This window comes from Haliotis rubra, unplaced genomic scaffold, assembly GCF_003918875.1.
Source record: "Haliotis rubra isolate DU_JTF1 unplaced genomic scaffold, ASM391887v1 Scf779, whole genome shotgun sequence".
NCBI classification, from domain to species: Eukaryota; Metazoa; Mollusca; class Gastropoda; order Lepetellida; family Haliotidae; genus Haliotis; species Haliotis rubra.
Window position 1 is genome coordinate 50,877 of NW_025767500.1, and position 21,345 is coordinate 72,221.

The 21,345-nt window shown below is 43.0% G+C and overlaps 1 protein-coding gene across 1 annotated transcript in view; it reads right to left on the bottom strand.

Annotated features, from left to right (window-relative positions):
* Positions 1 to 2,800: 2,800 nt before the first annotated feature.
* Positions 2,801 to 21,345, bottom strand: part of LOC124260830 (major facilitator superfamily domain-containing protein 4B-like) — a 37,200-nt gene continuing 18,655 nt past the window's right edge. Inside the window, exons 3-4 of the mRNA XM_046695151.1 lie at positions 4,529 to 4,814; positions 2,801 to 3,678 (exon numbers count right to left, since the gene is read on the bottom strand). Of these exons, the coding sequence (XP_046551107.1) occupies positions 2,801 to 3,678; positions 4,529 to 4,814 (1,164 nt within the window). The remainder of the gene's footprint in view (positions 3,679 to 4,528; positions 4,815 to 21,345) is intronic.

A 21,345-nucleotide genomic window follows, 5' to 3' on the forward strand; every position in this document is an offset into this window, starting at 1 on the left:
GGCGACTAACGGGATCGGGTGGTCGCTGACTGGGTTGACACATGTCATCGATTCTCAATTGCGCAGATCGATGCTCATGCTGTTGATAACTGGATTGTCTGGTCCAGACTCGATTATGTATAGACCGCCGCCATGTAGCTGGAATATTGCTGCGTGCTTCGTAAAACTAAACTCTCTCACTCACTCAAATACTCCCCTGCTATATCAGGTCTGTCCTGAACTGAATGTAGGATAAAGTTTGATCTTTGTGCACTTGGTGGTAGATTTCCTCCACCCATACCACTTTCTTTGTAAGGATTCTTATCCTGCTCAACACTGCAACGTTTGCAGAAGATTCAACAGGGCGTGACGACAAACTATGCAAATTTGAGTTGCAATTCATCAGAAGTAAATATGCTAAAAAGAATAGTAGCATTTTTGTACAACGACAAGATAAAAGAGTTTCAATTGTTTGCGATGTTGATTATTAGTTTTATAGGACTGATTCCGCTTTTTTCATTCGTGACTATAGTCCATTTGGCTCAAAAGGGGACAGATGAATTGCAATCTAACTCGAAAACTTATAAACATAAAATACTCAATGAAAAACTGATCATAATGAAAACGTCAGACCAACTCTGAGAGGTGTTTGCAGAATTTATGTCCTAAAAATAAAAAAGTTGTTTAACAAACTATCATTAAAATATTGACACAGTTCACTATTTGTTACGAGGGAGGAGTGCAGAGAAAGGGACAGCCGGGTGTGCGTGAAAGGATGGAGACGTGCACTTTGTCGGCACTCGTGCACGTGCTTCTCTAACACCTGGCTGTCCCTTTCTCTGCACTCCTCCCTCGTAACAAAAATTGAACAAGGTGACGTCACATTTTGTGGGCACATGAATGGGTGATGATTGCAAATGGCTTCCATAAACAAACGTTTCATTCATGCTGAATCAATGAATAAAATAATAAGGGCGTATACAAAATGAAATCATGCATTTAAAACATGAATTCCGCCGCACTTCCCTTATATCCACGAATCAAGGTTACGAGAGTGTGTATATGCATGGGACATATGACATATTGTAATAACACACTTTTAAACATAGGAAACAATGTTTCAAGACTTATTTCAACACGTGAAACAATAACATAATAATATTTGAACACATGATACACTGAACGTGGTTCCAGCACAATATTGTAACATTCAGTACAAATGTTCTAACACTATTTTATCACATGAAACACAACATTCTGGTTTAACATATGAAACGAGATATAACACCCCATTTTACCACATGAAACAATGTTATGATATACCAAAAGACGTTAAAATATGGTACTTGTTGGTCCCTGCCTGGCGCTCGGCATTAATGGGTACAACAAGGACTGGTCGGCTCGGAGTCAGTATAATGTGTCTGAGTGGGGTATTCCTGCTTCACTGCGGCATGGTATCTCAGTGGGCTAGCACTATAAAACCAGCTTAAGTCTGAGCTAGTACAAGCAGCCGCACATACACATACACACGCATGCACGTCGTCATATGAGCGAAATATTCTCGAGCACGACGTAAAACCCAAATTTCACCTCACCTCACCTTAATAGAAGCGAAGAAACCACAGGAAGGGGGCATATATACCAATGACCTATACAAGCCCTCCTCTAAATGAAATCCACTAAACAAGCATTTTAACAATCATTAACGTAAGGGAATTTCGTATACTAACTGCATGGTAAATTGTACATTCGTGAAGATCCGGGTTAGATTTGATCTCTTGTAACCCAAGCTTATCGTAAGAGGCTACTAACGGGATCGGGTTGACAGGCTCTCTGACTTGGTTGACATATGTCATCGTACACCATCGATGTGATCGATGCTCATGACGTTGATCACTGGATTGCCTGGTCCAGACTGGATTATTTACAGACCGCAGCCATATAGCTGGAATACTGCTTAGTGCGGCGTAAAACTAAACTCACTCGCGCACTCATGGTAACTCATGAATATATGGCTCCTAAAAATGATTAAAGGAAAAAGATGACAGTGGCCATTCCAATATTGGTCGAGGGTAACCAACAGCTAAAACACTTTCATTGCCTTCAATCCCACGTCTAATGTCCCTAACTATTACATTTTACGTTTGTCAACCTCTTATGTGGTGGTGAGTGGGCCTATGCATAGAGCGCAGGTCAATATCAGTTGAAGTTAAGCAACGTCGGGAGCGAACCTTGGATGGGTGACCGTGTTTAGCTTGACTCCTGAGAGTTTTTAGGACTTCAGTCCTGCCCACAAAGAAGCACATGTGATACATGTGGTCTCACCTTAGGCAAGTGAGTTTGTTCAAAATTGCCTCTGTTCACCCGGCAGAAAATGGGTACCCGGCAGGATAAGTCATGTGACTGTAACCTTCTAGCGCCTAACAGGCAGCTTGGGTTGTCGGGAGTAATACCGTGGTACAAGCGTCATGAGCATGCTTACGAGGGTGGATGTGCGCGCATTATAAATATGCACTATTATTATTTTTATTATTATTATTATTATATATACTTTCAGACCCTGGTAGTTTACTTTCCGATTGGGATTTGTGATGAAGCATGTGGGGAATCGAACCCGGGCTTTCGACGTGACGAGCGATCGCTTTAACCACTAGGCTACCCAACCGCCTCCTGTCCGGTGTCCGAATAACTGTATACTCAACTACCCCCATTGTGATCCAGAGGCTGGATCTTTAAAACGACGGTCATAGAATAAAACAATAATGCCATTGCTACGATTATACTGAATACTAAATACAAGAAACTCGTGGCACCAAACGCGTCACACAGAAGCCCCCCCGGCAAATGGTGACAACATAATCCCTGCTCCGGAAAACAGGAAACAAAGGGAGGTAACTTTCGAATGCATGGACAAAACATCTGTCACCCACGCAAGAACACCAGCAAAGAAGGGCCCAGAAAGGTAACCCGCGGAAATTGAACAAAGCCATACCACCAGAGTATACCTGTTTCCTAGACTGACGAAGACGATACCCACTATCACTAGACCCGACAGATGAGTTATAAGTACTTGGTAATTGGTGAACACTCGAGTAAGGAAAACACTGATAAATCTAGAGCTTAGTGACCCAATGAAGAATAATGCAGTTATTGTCGTCATAGTTCCCTTGGCAACGTGTAATGGCCCCGTAACACCGTAAATGGTCAAGAGAGAGGCAAAGGTTGCCGGGAGGGAGCTTAAAGAGAAGTACATTAAACAGAGGCTGATGTAGAAGACGACAGAAGCTGGTGTCAACTGTCCGAGGGGGTCCAGCTCCACGTACTCCGACGACTTTGTTTCCTGTTGTGCTTTCTCATCACGGTGAACAAACCAGTAGTAGAGTTGAGACAGGCCAGCGGTAAGCATACAGCAGCCAAGCACAAAGAAGGCCCATTGCACACTGGTGTCATCGGCTGTACACATGGTTTTCTGACTTCTAAGCTGAAGGGGGATAACAGCCTTAAGTACAGAGCCCATTCTGGTTGAGTTGAGTGGCAAGGCGTTGGTCAGGTTCACGTCCTTGAGAACTGTCTTATTCAAACAGAGGAATGGATTGGAAAGTAGTGGAGCTATGATGGCCCCTGTTGACATCCCACAAGCAACAAAGTGGAACGCCGGTCCTCTTCTTTCCCACATCTTTCCACATATAAGCATCACAACTGAAACAGACGGGTTAGATCAATGTTTTGAGGCAACCGTTCATCGTGTGTCTTGTAACATATGTTATATTTGGGATTACACTTTCTTAGTTAACATTCGGGTACTTTTGTTGGGCTGAGTCCCACCCGGGATTCGAACCCACACCCTCAGAGTCAGGAGCTAATCGCCAGCACACAAAGTCAGACGATTAACCCGCTCAGTCACCACAAAAGGTGAACAAATGAAAAGTATTAAAATCTGTACTGTACTAAGAAAGTGTAATCTCAATGTTACATGTTACATTTAACCATTTTCTATATATATTGCACAGTGTATTGATCAGGTGTTTTGCTCTTAATCCTTAAAGACTTACGGTCTTAGTAACGACTTATGACTTACGGACTTATGATGGGGTGAGTGAGTGAGTTTAGTTTTACGCCGCACTCAGCAATATTCCAGTTATATGGCGGCGGGCGGTCTGTAAATAATCGAGTCTGGACCAGACAATCCTGTGATCAACCGCATGAGCATCGATCTGCGCAGTTGGGAACCGATGACATGTGTCAACCAAGCCAGCGAGCCTGACCACCCGATCCTGTCAGTCGACAAGCATGGGTTACTGGAAATCAATATTCTAACCGGGACCTTCACGGGTTACTTATGATGGAAGACAAGAGTCAAGTTAATAGTTTCTAATTGTGAACATTAGGGAACATCAGTGAACACATTCACTAACAGAAAGGTGTTCCTTGTTCTAGCAACTCCTTTTCCATAGCTCTGTTTTATTTCAAGTGGAATTCTGTAAGTTGAAATGCCAACTGTAAGTACGTTCGTGGGGATAGAACAGAAACTCCTAGACTAATATCTCACAAGTGATCACCAGCCCACTGGTGGTGCCTAGTATGAAGACCATGATGTACATGTAGACGATATGATGAACCTGCGGGATGGCCGCCAGTGACACTGATCCGACCATCAGGCTTAGGAACAGCTGGAGACGAAGATTAAACCTCGAGGCCAGGAACCCAGCTGCCAAAGCTCCTAACATCGCGCCCAGACCATTGGCGAAGAACAGATAGGACAGAGCGCTGAGGTCCTTCTTGAGGAGCAGCTGCAGGTCCAGAATGGTAGGGCCAAGAATACTGTTTTGTATACCCTGAAACAGCAATATGTTTTAAAGGTATATTATTACAAATAATAAAGGCGTGTTATGGGTTATTTGTTCTACATGAATGAGAGTCTGAGTTGAGGGCAGTTTCCTCTGGGCATTATGCATGAGGTGAGGTGAGGTGAAATTGGGTTTAACGTCGTGCTTGAGAATATTTCGCTCATATGACGACGTGCATGCATGTGTATGTGCGGCTGCTTGTACTAGCCCAGACTTAAGCTGGTTTTATAGTGCTAGCCCACTGAGATACCATGCCGCAGTGAAGCATGAATACCCTACTCAGACACATTATACTGACTCCGAGCCGACCAGTCCTTGTTGAACCCATTAATGCCGAGCGCCAGGCAGGGACCAACAAGTACCATATTTTAACATCTTTTGGTATGACGTGGCCGGGGATTCATGTTTAGAAATAAATGAAGAGTGAGTGAGTGACTTTAGTTTTACGCCGCACTCAGCAATATTCCAGCTATATGGCGGCGGTCTGTAAATAATCGAGTCTGGACCAGACACTCCAGTTATCAATAGTATGAGCATCGATCTGCGGGAACCGATGACATGTGTCAACCAAGTCAGCGAGCCTGACCACCCGATCCCGTTAGTCGCATCTTACGACAAGCATGGGTTACTGAAGGCTCATTCTAACCCGGACCTTCACGGGTCAGAAATAAATGAAGAAAACGTACAGGAAAATGTATGGGGCAGTGGGGTAGCCTATTGACGCAGAAGTCTCCGGTTCCATTCCTCACATGGGTACAATGTGTATAGTCTCCCTGCCGTGGAATTTCTCGAATATTGTAAAAAGCAGCTAAAACCCTACCCAGGAACTAACTCCCCTAGCAAAACAAATGTGTACATGATATCTGCATTACATAATTCCCCATAACTTTTCAGAGAACTCAGAAGCCTTAAAATGATATACTATTAAAGTCGGGGATTTCCAATAAAAAGGTTTCACAAATATTGATATTGGATAATTGTAATGAGATAAATATTTTAGCAATGTAACACAGGCTTCTGGCTGAGAATTGCATTTGTCGTTGAGCGTCAGATGGCCAAATGTTTTGGCCGACGATTGGCCAAGCGCCCCACTGTCCTTCAAGTCATTTATATGAAAAGTCAAACTCGTTGCTACTTCTTGGACTATACATCCACCTCTTTTCTCAAGACAATCTTGTATTCGACGAGGCATACTCCTAATCAAACATCAATGTCAGCTTGGTTCATTTCATCCCAGTCCATTCCTCCTTCAGGGCAACGCCAAGTTCGTCGGGAGTGAGTGGTTGTTGGCGGTGACGTAAGCGCCGTTCAAATTATATCTAAGATATATTCGATGGGTGACAAGTCCGGACTGTTATGTGACAGTATTATTCATCTTGATCCAATAGACCCGGGAAGGCGTAAAACTAAACTCACTCATTCACTCACTCACTTGATACAATGCTCAAGAGTAACGGGGCGGTGGGGTAGCCTAATGGTTAAAGCGTCGGCTCGTCACGCTGACGATCCGGGTTCGAATCCCCACATGGGCACAATGTGTGAAGCCCATTTATGGTGTCCCCCGCCGTGATATTGCTGGAATATTGCTAAAAGCGGCGTAAAACCCAACTCACTCACTCGCTCACTCAAGAGTAACACATTGTACCTGTTGACATTCAGACAAAGGTGTCTTATATTAAGACTTGTACTAGATTTAGACAGAAAGATCTGGAAAGTGCTGCAAGGAGCTTATTCCAGAATCATCTGTCTTAGTGTAGAATTTTCTGGCATAATTTTCTCAGAATTCTCAGAATTGACATCTGCGTTAGTACAGATCTCAGGAAGACAATTGTGTGAATTGTTTGAAGTCATAGTGCATATATGGCTGCAATTCCATGGAAATATGTTATTTTGAACTTTGGCCACCCCTTGTTCCCTGCCCATTGTTTAATTACATAACCTTGAATGACTGTACTCAGACAGCAAGCTGTATGTGCTGAGTGGGCGCTTGTGTGAGACAATGCAGATTGGCTTGTCACTGTGTTGGTCAATCATGACTCTGCTTACATACTCATCTGAGGAGTGTAAGGCAATAGACAACACAAACGTTTACAAAATTCCCCTGGAAGTGTACAGGGATCTCAGAAGTAACGGGATATGTAGTGCAAGGAGGACAAAACGGGGTTCAAGAGGAAGAAAAGAAAAGTTGAATTTTCCCGTCTATCAGAATATATTCCATAATTTTCAGCCTCTAATGTTCGGTCTACTCAATGCCCGATCTGCTAAAGCGAGAAATGAACATTGTGATAAAGCTCAACAGATTTGCGATCTGATTAATGACAATGACTTGGACATCCTAGCGCTCACAGAAACCTGGTTTCGTGATGGGGATGTTGATCATATTGCAAAAACAAATTCGTCCCAGCCGGTTACAAGCTTGTTCACAAGTGCACACATAACAAACGTCCCAGCCGGTTACAAGCTTGTTCACAAGTGCAGACACAACAAACGTCCTAGCCGGTTACAAGCTTGTTCACAAGTGCAGACACAACAAACGTCCTAGCCGGTTACAAGCTTGTTCACAAGTGCACACACAACAAACGTTCCAGCCGGTTACAAGCTTGTTCACAAGTGCACACACAACAAACGTTCCAGCCGGTTACAAGCTTGTTCACAAGTGCACACACAACAAACGTTCTAGCCGGTTACAAGCTTGTTCACAAGTGCAGACACAACAAACGTTCCAGCCGGTTACAAGCTTGTTCACAAGTGCAGACACAACAAACGTCCCAGCCGGTTACAAGCTTGTTCACAAGTGCAGACACAACAAACATGGCGGCGGATGTGGATGTATACTTCGTGAAACAATAGACTGCAAGCAAGTTAACCTTGTGCAGCCTACATCCTTCAAATTACTCTCTCTTGCTCTGAATGTGTGCAATCAGCAAGTGCATCTTGAGGTTGTGTATAGACCGCCTACATCAAAGCAAATTGACATTTTCTTCTGTGAGTTTGAAGATTTATCAGACTCTTTGAATCACTCAAGTGGTAAACTATTAATCTGTGGTGACTTCAATATACATTTCAATGACAAAAATCACAAACAAATGCTCATCTGTTTGAATCAGTGTTACAATCAAAGAACTTTGTTCAGCACCTTCTGTTTCCAACTCACAGAAATGGTCACATGCTGGATTTAGTCATTTTAAGGTCGGATGAGTTACATCTGAACAAGTTTGGGTATGATCACTCTGTGTCCTCTGATCATTTCGGTATACTATTCTCCCTGAATATTCCCAAACCAGAGGTGTAGAAAGAGGAGGGACATTGATATGAAGGCATTCCGTCAAGATATTAAATCTGCATCTTCAACCATTGATGCTTGCACAGCTGACATCTCTGACAGTGTGAACCTATTTAACACATGATGTTCTTGAGAAACATGCTCTATCTAAGGTTGTTACTGTGACAGTACGACATCAGACTGCCTGGTATTGTGACGAGATTCGGGACGCTAAATAACATCGCCGCAACCTCGAGAGACAAATGATTAAGACTGGTCTGACAATACATCGGCAGTTGCATTCAGATCAACGTGACTGCGTCAATAAACTCATAAGTGAAGCAAAGACATCTCATTTCAAACAAGCCATCGGTGAAGCAAAATCGCAGAAGGACATGTACAGGGTCTGCAACACCTTGCTTTTCAAGAAGAAGAAGAATCATCTGCCTTCACACGATTCACCTGCAAAACTTGCAGAAAGTTTCAATGCATATTTTAGTGATAAAATTATCACCATCAGATCTTCACTTGACACTGCTGTTAATGATGCCCTTCACAGTGGTCCCAGCGTCAATGAATCTCAGATTGTGATACAACCTCTCACAACATTTAACCTAACAAGTGAGGTTGAAATATCCAAAGTTATTCTTAAGTTGCTCACAAAATCCTGTTCCTTGGTCCCACTTCCCACCTGGCTGCTGAAAACCTGTATGGCTCAGGTAGTGCCAGTTATTACCCGGATTGTGAATCAGTCTCTGTCAATGGGTGTCTTTCCTTCGGAATTGAAGCACGCTCTCATCACTCCTTTACTGAAAAAGCCAAACTTGGATCCAGACAATCTAAAACATTACCGCCCAGTGTCCAATCTGCCATTTTTGTCCGAGGTCATTGAAAGAGTTGTCGCATCAAGGCTCAGCGATCACATGGAACACAACACCTTGGTTGAAGCAATGCAATCTGCCTACAAGTGCAGACATAGCACTGAATCGGCGCTTTTACGAGCTCAGAATGACTTACTAAATGCTGTTGATTCACAGGGTGCTGCAATACTGGTTTTATTAGGTTAATCTGCTGATTTTGATACTATCGATCATTCCATTCTGCTTCTATTACTGGAATCAAGGATTGGAATCATCAGCACAGCTTTGGACTGGTTTGAATCCTTTCTCTCTGACCGCTACCAGTCAGTGACAATAGATGGATGCAAATCACAAAGGCATAAACTTACATACGGAGCTCCCTAAGGCTCGGTCCTGGGACCTGTCTTGTTTACTGTATATACACTGCCTGTAGGGGACATTGCTAGACAGCATAACCTATCGTTTCACCTTTATGCAGACGACACACAGTTGTACCTAGGCTTCAAGCCTCTGTAAACATCATCTGCTGAGTCAACATTTGCATTAATGAGTAAAGCTATCGACGACGTAAGATTTTGGATGTCTACCAACTAGCTGAGGTTGAACAATGACAAAACAGAACTTTTGATCCTGAGCCCAAGGTCTCTATCAGGGAAAATGTATTTGCCAACCTTAAAGATAGGAGACAGTACAATATCACCAAGTGATCAAGCTCGAAACCTCGGAGTTATCTTTGACTCCTCCCTGAGTATGGATCGGCATGCAGACACTGTCTGTAAATCCGCCTTTTTCCATCTGAGAAACATCAGCCACATCAAGCACTTCGTTGACAGATCAGCTATCCAGTCATTAGTCCAAGAACTGGTTATCCGGTTATGGACTATTCCAGCTCTCTGGTGTTTGGCATATAGCAGCAAACTATCAACAAACTCACCAGAGTACAAAATGCAGCAGCAAGAGTCATCACTGGTGCAGGCAAATATGAACACATAACGCCAACATTACGTACACTGCATTGGCTGCCAATCAGACAAAGAATTGTCTTCAAGGTGCTGGTGTTTGTGCACAAGGCCCTTCACAACCAAGCTCCAGAATACCTGACTGAACTAGTGTCATGGTATCAGCCATCGCGAACCCTGAGATCAGCCTCTTCAAAACAAACAGTAGTGCCCTCTACCGGCAGAGCGAGTTATGGCGATAGAGCTTTCGTCATAGCAGGTCCTCTGTTATGGAACCAACTACCTGAAAACTTGAAAAACTTGTCAGACATCATTCCATTCAAAAAAGAACTAAGAACAGTTCTTTTCAACAGAGCATTCGACCAAGCGCCTTAGAGCAAACCTTGGATTCAGGCGCTATACAAATTTTAACATTATTATTAATTTTCTTCAGTATATGAGGGGACTTAACTATTGAATCTCATCTCACGTTATTTCCCAAGCTAGGAGGAGACCAGGATTGTGTGTGATCACTCCATACCCTGAATACTCTGCCGTGACCTATTTTCAGAAGTTGGCTAGCTGCAGCTTAGGGATGAATACTGCCATCACTGCCTTATCGCTATAATCGCAGCTCTTGTAATTTGTGTATTAAATATGAATTGGATTGATACTACCAATCTATTTGTCTTGTTATAGTGATACCTTTGTAATGATTTGTAAAATTAGTCAATTTTGGAATACAATTGTTTACTACAGCACATTTCTCTGTTGTTTGGTGGTTTTACTCCTGGTTTGGTTTTGGACTAATTCACTTTTAGCTTTAGTTTCAACTTTGCAAAATCACGTGACAGTACTGATGCTGATCATTTCTTAATTTGGTGGTACTTAATTATTGTCCAGGTGGACTTGTGTATTGTCTGACATATGTGTTCGTTTCCCAGTTGTGTCCCTAGCAATAAAGGTAATACATAGATAGATATTCTTTTTTCCCTCAAGTATACATAGATAGATATTCTTTTTTCCCTCAAATATACATAGATAGATATTCATTTTCCCCTCAAATATACATAGATAGATATTCCTTATTTCCTCAAGTATACATAGATAGATATTCTTTTTTCCCTCAAATATACATAGATATATATTCATTTTCCCCTCAAATATACATAGATAGATATTCCTTATTTCATCAAGTATACATAGATAGATATTCTTTTATTTCCTCAAATATGCATTATAAGTTTTTCACTGGTCTCGAGGGGAACATGGGCTGATGTACCCTCGATGTTTGTTTATGTGGCTCAGGGAACATAAAGAAACATTGAGGGTACATCAACCCATGGGCCCCGAGGGACCAGTAAACAACGTATTTATCTTACCGAACACCTCAATGGTATTTTTGACAAGTAAAACAATTTAGAGTTATCTCCCTTCCATCGATTTGCATTCGCAAAACATCGGTAATTTCCGTACATCATACGTGTTTCAATGTAATTCGAAATAAAGAATTACTACCACGAAGTACCAAATGAGTTGCCATTGACAGCGGGGTACATTGAAATGTTACTCGCTTGTAAGCGGGATACATTGAAAATAATAGAAGAGCACCCAGCCAATCAGAAAGCGACATTTATGTGTGAGGTAAGATAAGATTAAATATATCACCACTTCATGTTAATCATGTGAAGTAACTATCTCTGCATCTTGTATCCTTAATTCGATTTGAGGAAATAATGAATATATATCTATGTATATTTGAGGGAAAGAAAGAATATCTATCTTTATCTTGCCTCACACATGTCGTTTTCTGATTGGCTGAGCGCTCTTCTGTTATTTTCAATGTAATGTTTTGCGAATGCAAATCGATGAAAAGGAGATAACTCTAAATCTGTTTTTCTTGTCAGCAAAACCTAGCGATGGCTACAAAAATATTTGTACCGTGCTTCAAACAATTCAAAATTAACATTAAGGTGTTCGGTAAGATAAATACGTTGTTCACTGGTCCCTCGGGGCCGATGGGTTGATGTACCCTCGATGTTTGTTTATGTTCCCCTCGTCCTTCGGGTCCAGGGAACATAAACAAACATCGAGGGTACATCAATCCATGCCCCCCTCGTGACCAGTGAACAACTTATAATTTTCATAAACATACAAGGTTTTTACAGAGGGTTTCGTCATTTCCTTATAAAAAGGTTTACATCAATGATTACTTCAGCGCACGCATCTCTTTATGGTTCCATAATAATAGAAGCAACAAAACCCTTTCCACATTCATAAGAAATATTCTTCCAGTCGATTGTACAATAGTAATTATATCATGAGCAGATAATGGCTTCACCAGTATTACTGCTGTATGATGTTGTTTGAAAACAAATCGGCTCTGAACCAGACACTCCAGTGATTGTCAAAAGTGATACGATGACAGAGCATGTGTTTATGAATCACTGTGAAATAGTCATGATACCACCGGTGGCACCCGTCATAAACATATGCTAAGTATTGTCATTTGTTCACCTGAAATAATTCGGGAACGTTTGGTATAAGTCAAAATAGGGAATTGCATCGGACATCATTTTTGTCACTGATGTATCAAATTTGGAAATTTCTCCACATGTCTACCATAAAACGTCTTGAAATCTTCACTGAGGCATTGAGTGTTGTAACCTTGATCAAACAACTTCTGGGCAAGAGTGGCATGACGCTCTTGGAAATCCTGATAAAAAGAGTACGCTCGATTGTACCTCAAAATTTCTGAAATGTGCACACCAAAGGCTGGAGCTCTTGGAATATAGCTTGGCATCAAAAGGAAGTTGACTATTGGAAAGTTGAAATCATCCCTTTTGTCATACAGTCTTGTGGTATACAATGTTGAAAAGTCATATGTTTTGACAGAACAGACCTCGGTCTGTTGTCTCTTAACAAAAATATTTACATCCAGAATATCACACTTCGTGTTAAAGACTACATTTCGGTTATTCATATCGATCGAACGAGACATAAACAAGAGCTTTACAATATCATGGGCAACAGTTTTACAACAACATTCTCCAGAAGCAATTTCAGCTGATCCACAGAATGCAAATTTGGCAAAATAAGTTTTAGGTTAACTGGTCATTTTCTACGGGGCTAGCCTCCAGAGATAGCGTTCATTACTTGATCTTATAATGACAAAGCATGACAGAAGTTTTGAATGAAGATGGACATAGAATCTCGAGGAGATTTAATAGCATCATTTACGGCCTTGGACCAGCATTTCTTATGAAAAAAACTGACAATTATTGACATAGTTAACGAGTGTATCGTTTAAGTATACTTCTGTACAAATTGCAGCATATTATATATCAGATACGTATTGTGATACGTTTGTAAACATATTGTCAGGTTCTCGTTACTGTTTGTGATTTGGACAATTGCTGAGAACTCGTTGCACAGAACCGAATTTATAACTGTCGCATTTACGAAATCTTTTGTAACAATACACGCACATAACAATCAGCGGTTTCCTTTCGACGTTTTTCTTCTTTGTGTCATTATTTGTATCAACGATTGGGTTTTATATATGTCGATGAGATCATTGTCGTGTAATTGGGACGAGCACCATCTGACATACACCAGATGTTACCTGCACGTATCATATTATTTGGGGTTCCCTTACCTGCGCTGTGTTACAATGTTATTTCTCCTTCAGTGAGGTGAGGTGAGGTGAGGTGAAATTGGGTTTAACATCGTGCTTGAGAATATTTCGCTCATATGACGACGTGCATGCGTGTGTACAGCTGCTTGTACTCTGGGACGACCAGAATCTGATATACACCAGATGTTACCTGCACGTATCATATTTGGGGTTCCCTTACCTGCACTGTGTTACAATGTTATTTGTCTTTTAGTGAGGTGAGGTGAGGTGAGGTGAAATTGGGTTTAACATCGTGCTTGAGAATATTTCGCACATATGACGACGTGCATGCGTGTGTATGTGTATGTGCGGCTGCTTGTACTAGCCCAGACTTAAGCTGGATTTATAGTGCTAGCCCACTGAGATACCATGCCGCAGTGAAGCATGAATACCCCACTCAGACACATTATACTGACTCCGAGCCGACCAGTCCTTGTTGTTCCCATTAATGCTGAGCGCCAGACAGGGACCAACAAGTACCATATTTTAACGTTATTGGTATGACGTGGTCGGGGATTGTCCTTTAGTAGCACATATAGTGCATAGTTCTACAAACATCACTGTTAGCTTTTTAAGGAAAGTAGCAGCAAGTGGATATCCCATTTCGCTGATTTACTTTCGGTAATGTCAAATTTCTTAAAGTAATTAAGAGGCACATTAAATAACAAATTTATACGAGTGAATAAGTATATAACTCTATATATAAGTATATAATTATATCGGCTCATGTACAAATGTGTGACAATAATATTACATACATGTATATTTATATCTATGTCGGGCAATTATGCTAGCTATGAAGGGCAGATCTACAAATCAGTGCTTCTTTAACGAACTTAAGGGCGGTGGGGTAGCCTAGTGGTTATGGCGTTCGCTCGTCACTCCGAAGACCAGGGTACGATTCCTCGGACGGGTACAATGTTAGAATCCCATTTCTGACAACCCATGAAGATCCGGGTTAGAATTGATCTTCAGTAACACATGCTTGTCGTAAAAGGCGACTAACGGGATCGGATGGTCAGGCTCGCTGACACATGTCATCGGTTCCCAGTTGTGCAGATCGATGCTCGTGCTGTTGATTACTGGATTGTCTGGTCCAGACTCGATTATTTACAGACCGCCGCCATACAGCAGGAATATTGCTAAGTGCGGCGTTAAACAACACACTAACAAACTAGTGGATGTTCATAAGCTAGCTTGAGATTAATGCCACGCCACGCCACGCCACGCCACGCCACGCCACGCCACGCCACGTCACGCCACGACACGCCACGACACGACACGACACGCCACGCCACGCCACGACACGCCACGCCACGCCACGACACGACACGCACCAACACCCACACCCAGAATGATGCGTCAAGCCACCCTGACACCTGCACGAATTTTGTCTCAGTACTGCCGCGTAATTCGTCGTGGCAATGCGTGTAATTCAGAAGGTACGCATGAAAGCGTGAAGCCTAGTTTGCGCACTGTTCGCGTCCTGTTTACGCATAAGTTAAGCACTTGGCACGCAACGCGTGACCGAAAATGGTGCTCATTACCACGCTATCGCACGACTTCTTTACGACTAGGTCAGGTGTTGTTGGCACTTTGTTTACGCCCGGTGTACGGCATGGTACGCACGACGCTCATCGTTCCAGCATGGGCATGCATTGCCACAACCACTTCGCGCATGCGTGAAGCAGTCGTGGTGTTATTTGGTCCCGCTTTGTCCCGCTTGACGCCACGCTATATAAATAGCAGGCATCACCCCCAGCTTCATGCATTGCTGTGGACCTACAAGATGTTGAACACCAGAGAAGAAGCTCTTTGTGCAGAAAAGGAAAGGTGTCTGTATCTCGCAGCGCTATTACTTCCAGTAAATGCAGACCGCCTCCGTGGTGTAGTGGTTAGAGCGTCCGCCCGGAGTGCGGAAGGTCGCGGGTTCGATCCCCGACCGCGTCATACCAAAAGATGTTAAAATATGGTACTTGTTGGTCCCTGCCTGGCGCTCGGCATTAATGGGTACTGGTCAGCTCGGTGTCGGCTCGGTGTCTGAGTGGGGTATTCATTCTTCACTGCGGCATGTTATCTCAGTGGGCTAGCACTATAAAACCAGCTTCAGTTTGGGCTAGTACAAGCAGCCGCACATACACATACACACGCATGCACGTCGTCATATGAGGGAAATATTCTCAAGCACGACCTTAAACCCAATTCCACCACCACCTCCAGCAAATGCAGCAAGAGCAGGCCAAAGAAGAAGACGTAACCCCAACTAGAAAAAGGAAATCAAGGACAGTGTGAGTGAGGGAATGGTTGACTAGAAGACATCATGTCGGACATTATGATCAGTTATTTACAGAACTCAACAAGGAAGATCCAAGAGGCTACAGAAATTATCTGAAAATTTGCCCCTGACGTGTTCCAAGTAGGGTTGTAACGATGCATCGAACTATCGATGGATTGCAATTGTTGAGTCTCCGATAGCAATTAATCGATGGCTGAAACGAAAATCTATCGATGCATCGATAGTATGTGTGACTATCGATGGTTTAGTAATTGACTTCCGTTGATAAATGCACAACGCAAAATACAGGATGTTTGGGTGCAGACTTGCAGCTTCATTGCGTTTATGTTTTAACTGTTTACTTGATCTGGGTTTCAAGCTACTTTGTCAGTTATTAAAAAGAGACTGAAACTACTTCAGCTTGTTTTTATTTCATATACACTATACATTCATTTGGGAAATGACTTCAAATGAGACAATAGTATTGCAATAGTTGGTCGCAATAGTATGTTCCAATAGACTATCGCTATCGCAATAGTATGCTCCAATAGACTATCGCTATCGCAATAGTATGCTCCAATAGACTATCGCTATCGCAATAGTATTCTCCAATAGACTATCGCTAGCGCAATAGTATGCTCCAATAGACTATCGCTATCGCAATAGTATGCTCCAATAGACTATCGCTATCGCAATAGTATGCTCCAATAGACTATCGCTATCGCAATAGTATGCTCCAATAGACTATCGCTATCGCAATAGTATGCTCCAATAGACTATCGCTATCGCAATAGTATGCTCCAATAGACTATCGCTATCGCAATAGTATGTTCCAATAGACTATCGCTATCGCAATAGTATGCTCCAATAGACTATCGCTATCGCAATAGTATGCTCCAATAGACTATCGCTATCGCAATAGTATGCTCCAATAGACTATCGCTATCGCAATAGTTGTTTTCCCTCAATAGTCACCCCTAGTTCAAGACATAGTGGAGAAGTTAACTACTCATCTTGAGAAGAAGACTACATTCATGACAGAACCGCTGGAGGTGGGACTCAAGCTGGCAACCACTCTTCGTTTCTTAGCCACTGGTAATTCCTATACAAGTCTACAGTGCAGCATCAGAGTTGAAGCCACAACAATTGGCAAGTTCAAACCAGAGCTTTGCAAAGCCATCATTGAGGTTTACAAGGACGAAGAACTCAGGTGCCCCAAAACTGAAGAGGAGTGGAAGGAGGTTGCTGAAGGTTCTAGTTCCAGATGGAACTACCACAACTGTCTGGGGGCTGTCGACGGCAAGCACGTTGCTATGAAGAAACCACCGAAAGCTTGATCATTCTACTGCAATGATAAGGGCTTCCCCAGCATTGTACTCATAGCCCATGTAGTTGTTTGATACAAGTTCTTGAATGATGATGTTGGGGCAGAGGATGGTGCTTCAGCTGGAGGAACATGGAAGAACTGTACTTTGCTTGAAGCTGTCCAGGACAACCGAGCCAGACTCCCTGGACCAGCTCCACTCCCTAATGATGGCAAGCATGTGCCATATCATTTCGTAGCCGATGACGCATTTGCACTCAGAACTTGGCTGATAAAACCATGAAACCCAGATGACCAAATTCGGCCAGATTCATGGTTCCCTCGTCCGTCCATTTGTAGTCCGGTATTCCTTTCTTGCTAACTCTGATCCTCTTTTTCTGCTGTGTTTGGGGCTCTTCTTGGGGCTCTCCTCTTCTTGGGGCTCTCTCTTGTTCCAGTCTTCTATCCACTGCAGGTCCTGCTCTTCCTCTGGTTGTCTTCTTCTTCTTGGCAGGCATCTTGTTGACTGTTCGCTGTCGAGTTGAGGAAAGTGGGGACTGGCGATGGGCACGCTTTTACGTACGCACTGCCGAGTGCGCGGTCGTCGCTGATTCGTGCGCCAACAATGCTTGAAGTAGGCGTGCCCAATGCGTATCAATTTCGTGACATGCGCAATCTTTTCGTGCCGTGCAAAAACTGTGCCGGAACTCGTCGTGCTATGACCACGTGAACAAGTCCCGCCCGCCCACTTCACGACAAGTTCGGATGCGTGGACTTTGCGCAATCTGTCGCGACCATGTCGCACACAGTTCGTGATCAAAGCGGGCCAGTGCGTGACCTTGCGTGTCAATGCACGCAGGGACGGTAATTGACACGCTTTGATACACACCGCCCGTAGTGTTTGCAAGTAGGTTGCGCAATGTTCGCGACTAGTTCACGCAAGTGGCACGAAGATTATGCGTACCAGAATTTTTGAACATTTCAAAATTTTCTTTGCGCCCTGGTACACAGCCCCGCACAGTTTATGCACACTTCACAACAGTTTACGCCGAGTTTACTCATTGGCACGCACAATAGCGTACCAGTGCGGGGACAAAATTCGTGCAAGTGTCAGGGTGGCTTCAATCATGTCATTATTATGCAAACATTTCTTTCATATCAGTTCGTGTCTATTTTTCTTCATAGCCCTAATGTCAACAATGCCAAAATCAGGGGAACACGTTTCGGGTCCACATCCACATGCTGAAGTACACAACAGGTTCAACCTCTTACAGTTACATATTCCTGTACATTGACTTTTACATGCACAGATATGAAGCTGTAGAAGGTCCACGGGACGATTTAGCAACTGTTTCACTGAGGAATACTTGATGAAAATTACGACAGAAACGTATTGCTTTAAATACAAAACACCATGTACATACTTTTATGGACAACTCAAAGATATTCCTAGATAATGCAAGAATTTATATAAACATTTTACTTCTACTATAACGTTCATAAAATATGCAGGCCTCAGTTTTAGTAATATCTAATGATATACGCAAAATAGTTACACATAACACGGTCATGACACTATGAGCATCGATCATCACAAGTGGGATACGATGGCATGCATCAAACATGTAAGTGAGAACGACCACCCAATCACATTAGTTCCATCTTACGACAACATGGGATGCTGAAGAGCAACAAGAGTGTTTTACGAGTCCAACATATTTTTGAAAAAATGAGAATGGTTAATGAATATATGCATAGTCAGTCTCATGATATGTATTGTAGGTCATTCCAAATGCTTTTATCGACAACAAAGTTTATAACAATACTAACTGGTCTCTACATAAGTCGTACCTCAATTGTCAAGTTATATTTAATCACTATCAGCTATTCACGCACAGAAGTTGGTATCGACGTTGGCAGACGAGTTAGATACTTCAGAATTAGATTTTGCGCGGAAAACCTTGAAACGTACATACATATTGACAGTAGTGCATGACCTCGCCTAGATGGATACTAAAAGACCAACTGTCGTTCATTTCAAGGTTTCTGTATGTCGCATGACTACGTTGTCCTCCAAGCATACAGTTAATGAACTGACAATAGTGAGCGGATCATGGAATTGATTCACGTGAATCACTATCTTCATCAGCTAATGAACGTCAACAACACAACGCCAGTACTGAAATAATTGACAGTAGTGGGTGACCTCGCCTGGATGGATACTAATAGATCACCTATCGTTCATTTCCAGATTTCAGTATGTCTCATGACTGCGTTGTTAGTCAAGCAGAGAGTTGATGAATTGACAATCGTTAGGGCATCATGGAACTGGCTCACCTGAATCACTATCTTCATCAACTGATGAACGTCGACAGTACAACGTCAGCTCTAACATATTGACGGACCTCACCTAGATGAACATTATCAAGTCGGCTGTAGTCAACTGCATTGTTTAAACAGATATTATGAAGTGGATATCCCATTTCGCTGATTTACTTTCGGTAATGCCAATTTTCATAAAGTAATTAAGAGGCAGATTAAATAACAAATTTATACGAATGAATAAGTATATAACTCTATATATAAGTATATAATTATATAGGCTCATGTACAAATGTGTGACAATAATATTACATACATGTATATCTATATCTATATCGGGCAATTATGCTAGCAATGAAGGGCAGATCTACAAATCAGTGCTTCTTTAACGAACTTAAGGGCGGTGGGGTAGCCTAGTGGTTATGGCGTTCGCTCGTCACTCCGAAGACCAGGGTACGATTCCTCACACGGGTACAATGTTAGAATCCCATTTCTGACAACCCATGAAGATCCGGGTTAGAATTGATCTTCAGTAACACATGCTTGTCGTAAAAGGCGACTAACGGGATCGGATGGTCAGGCTCGCTGACACATGTCATCGGTTCCCAGTTGTGCAGATCGATGCTCGTGCTGTTGATTACTGGATTGTCTGGCCCAGACTCGATTATTTACAGACCGCCGCCATACAGCAGGAATATTGCTGAGTGCGGCGTTAAACAACACACTAACAAACCAGTGGATGTTCATAAGCTAGCTTGAGATTAATGTCACGACACGACACGCACCAACACCCACACCCAGAATGATGCGTCAAGCCACCCTGACACCTGCAAGGATTTTGTCTCAGTACTGCCGCGCAATTCGTGGTGGCAATGCGTGTAATTCAGAAGGTACGCATGAAAGCGTGAAGCCTAGTTTGCGCACTGTTCGCGTCCTGTTTACGCATAAGTTAAGCACTTGGCACGCAACGCGTGACCGAAAATGGTGCTCATTACCACGCTATCGCACGACTTCTTTACGACTAGGTCAGGTGTTGTTGGCACTTTGTTTACGCCCGGTGTACGGCATGGTACGCACGACGCTCATCGTTCCAGCATGGGCATGCATTGCCACAACCACTTCGCGCATGCGTGAAGCAGTCGTGGTGTTATTTGGTCCCGCTTTGTCCCGCTTTGTCCCGCTTGACGCCACGCTATATAAATAGCAGGCATCACCCCCAGCTTCATGCATTGCTGTGGACCTACAAGATGTTGAACACCAGAGAAGAAGCTCTTTGTGCAGAAAAGGAAAGGTGTCTGTATCTCGCAGCGCTATTACTTCCAGTAAATGCAGACCGCCTCCGTGGTGTAGTGGTTAGAGCGTCCGCCCGGAGTGCGGAAGGTCGCGGGTTCGATCCCCGACCGCGTCATACCAAAAGATGTTAAAATATGGTACTTGTTGGTCCCTGCCTGGCGCTCGGCATTAATGGGTACTGGTCAGCTCGGTGTCGGCTCGGTGTCTGAGTGGGGTATTCATTCTTCACTGCGGCATGTTATCTCAGTGGGCTAGCACTATAAAACCAGCTTCAGTTTGGGCTAGTACAAGCAGCCGCACATACACATACACACGCATGCACGTCGTCATATGAGGGAAATATTCTCAAGCACGACCTTAAACCCAATTCCACCACCACCTCCAGCAAATGCAGCAAGAGCAGGCCAAAGAAGAAGACGTAACCCCAACTAGAAAAAGGAAATCAAGGACAGTGTGAGTGAGGGAATGGTTGACTAGAAGACATCATGTCGGACATTATGATCAGTTATTTACAGAACTCAACAAGGAAGATCCAAGAGGCTACAGAAATTATCTGAAAATTTGCCCCGACGTGTTCCAAGTAGGGTTGT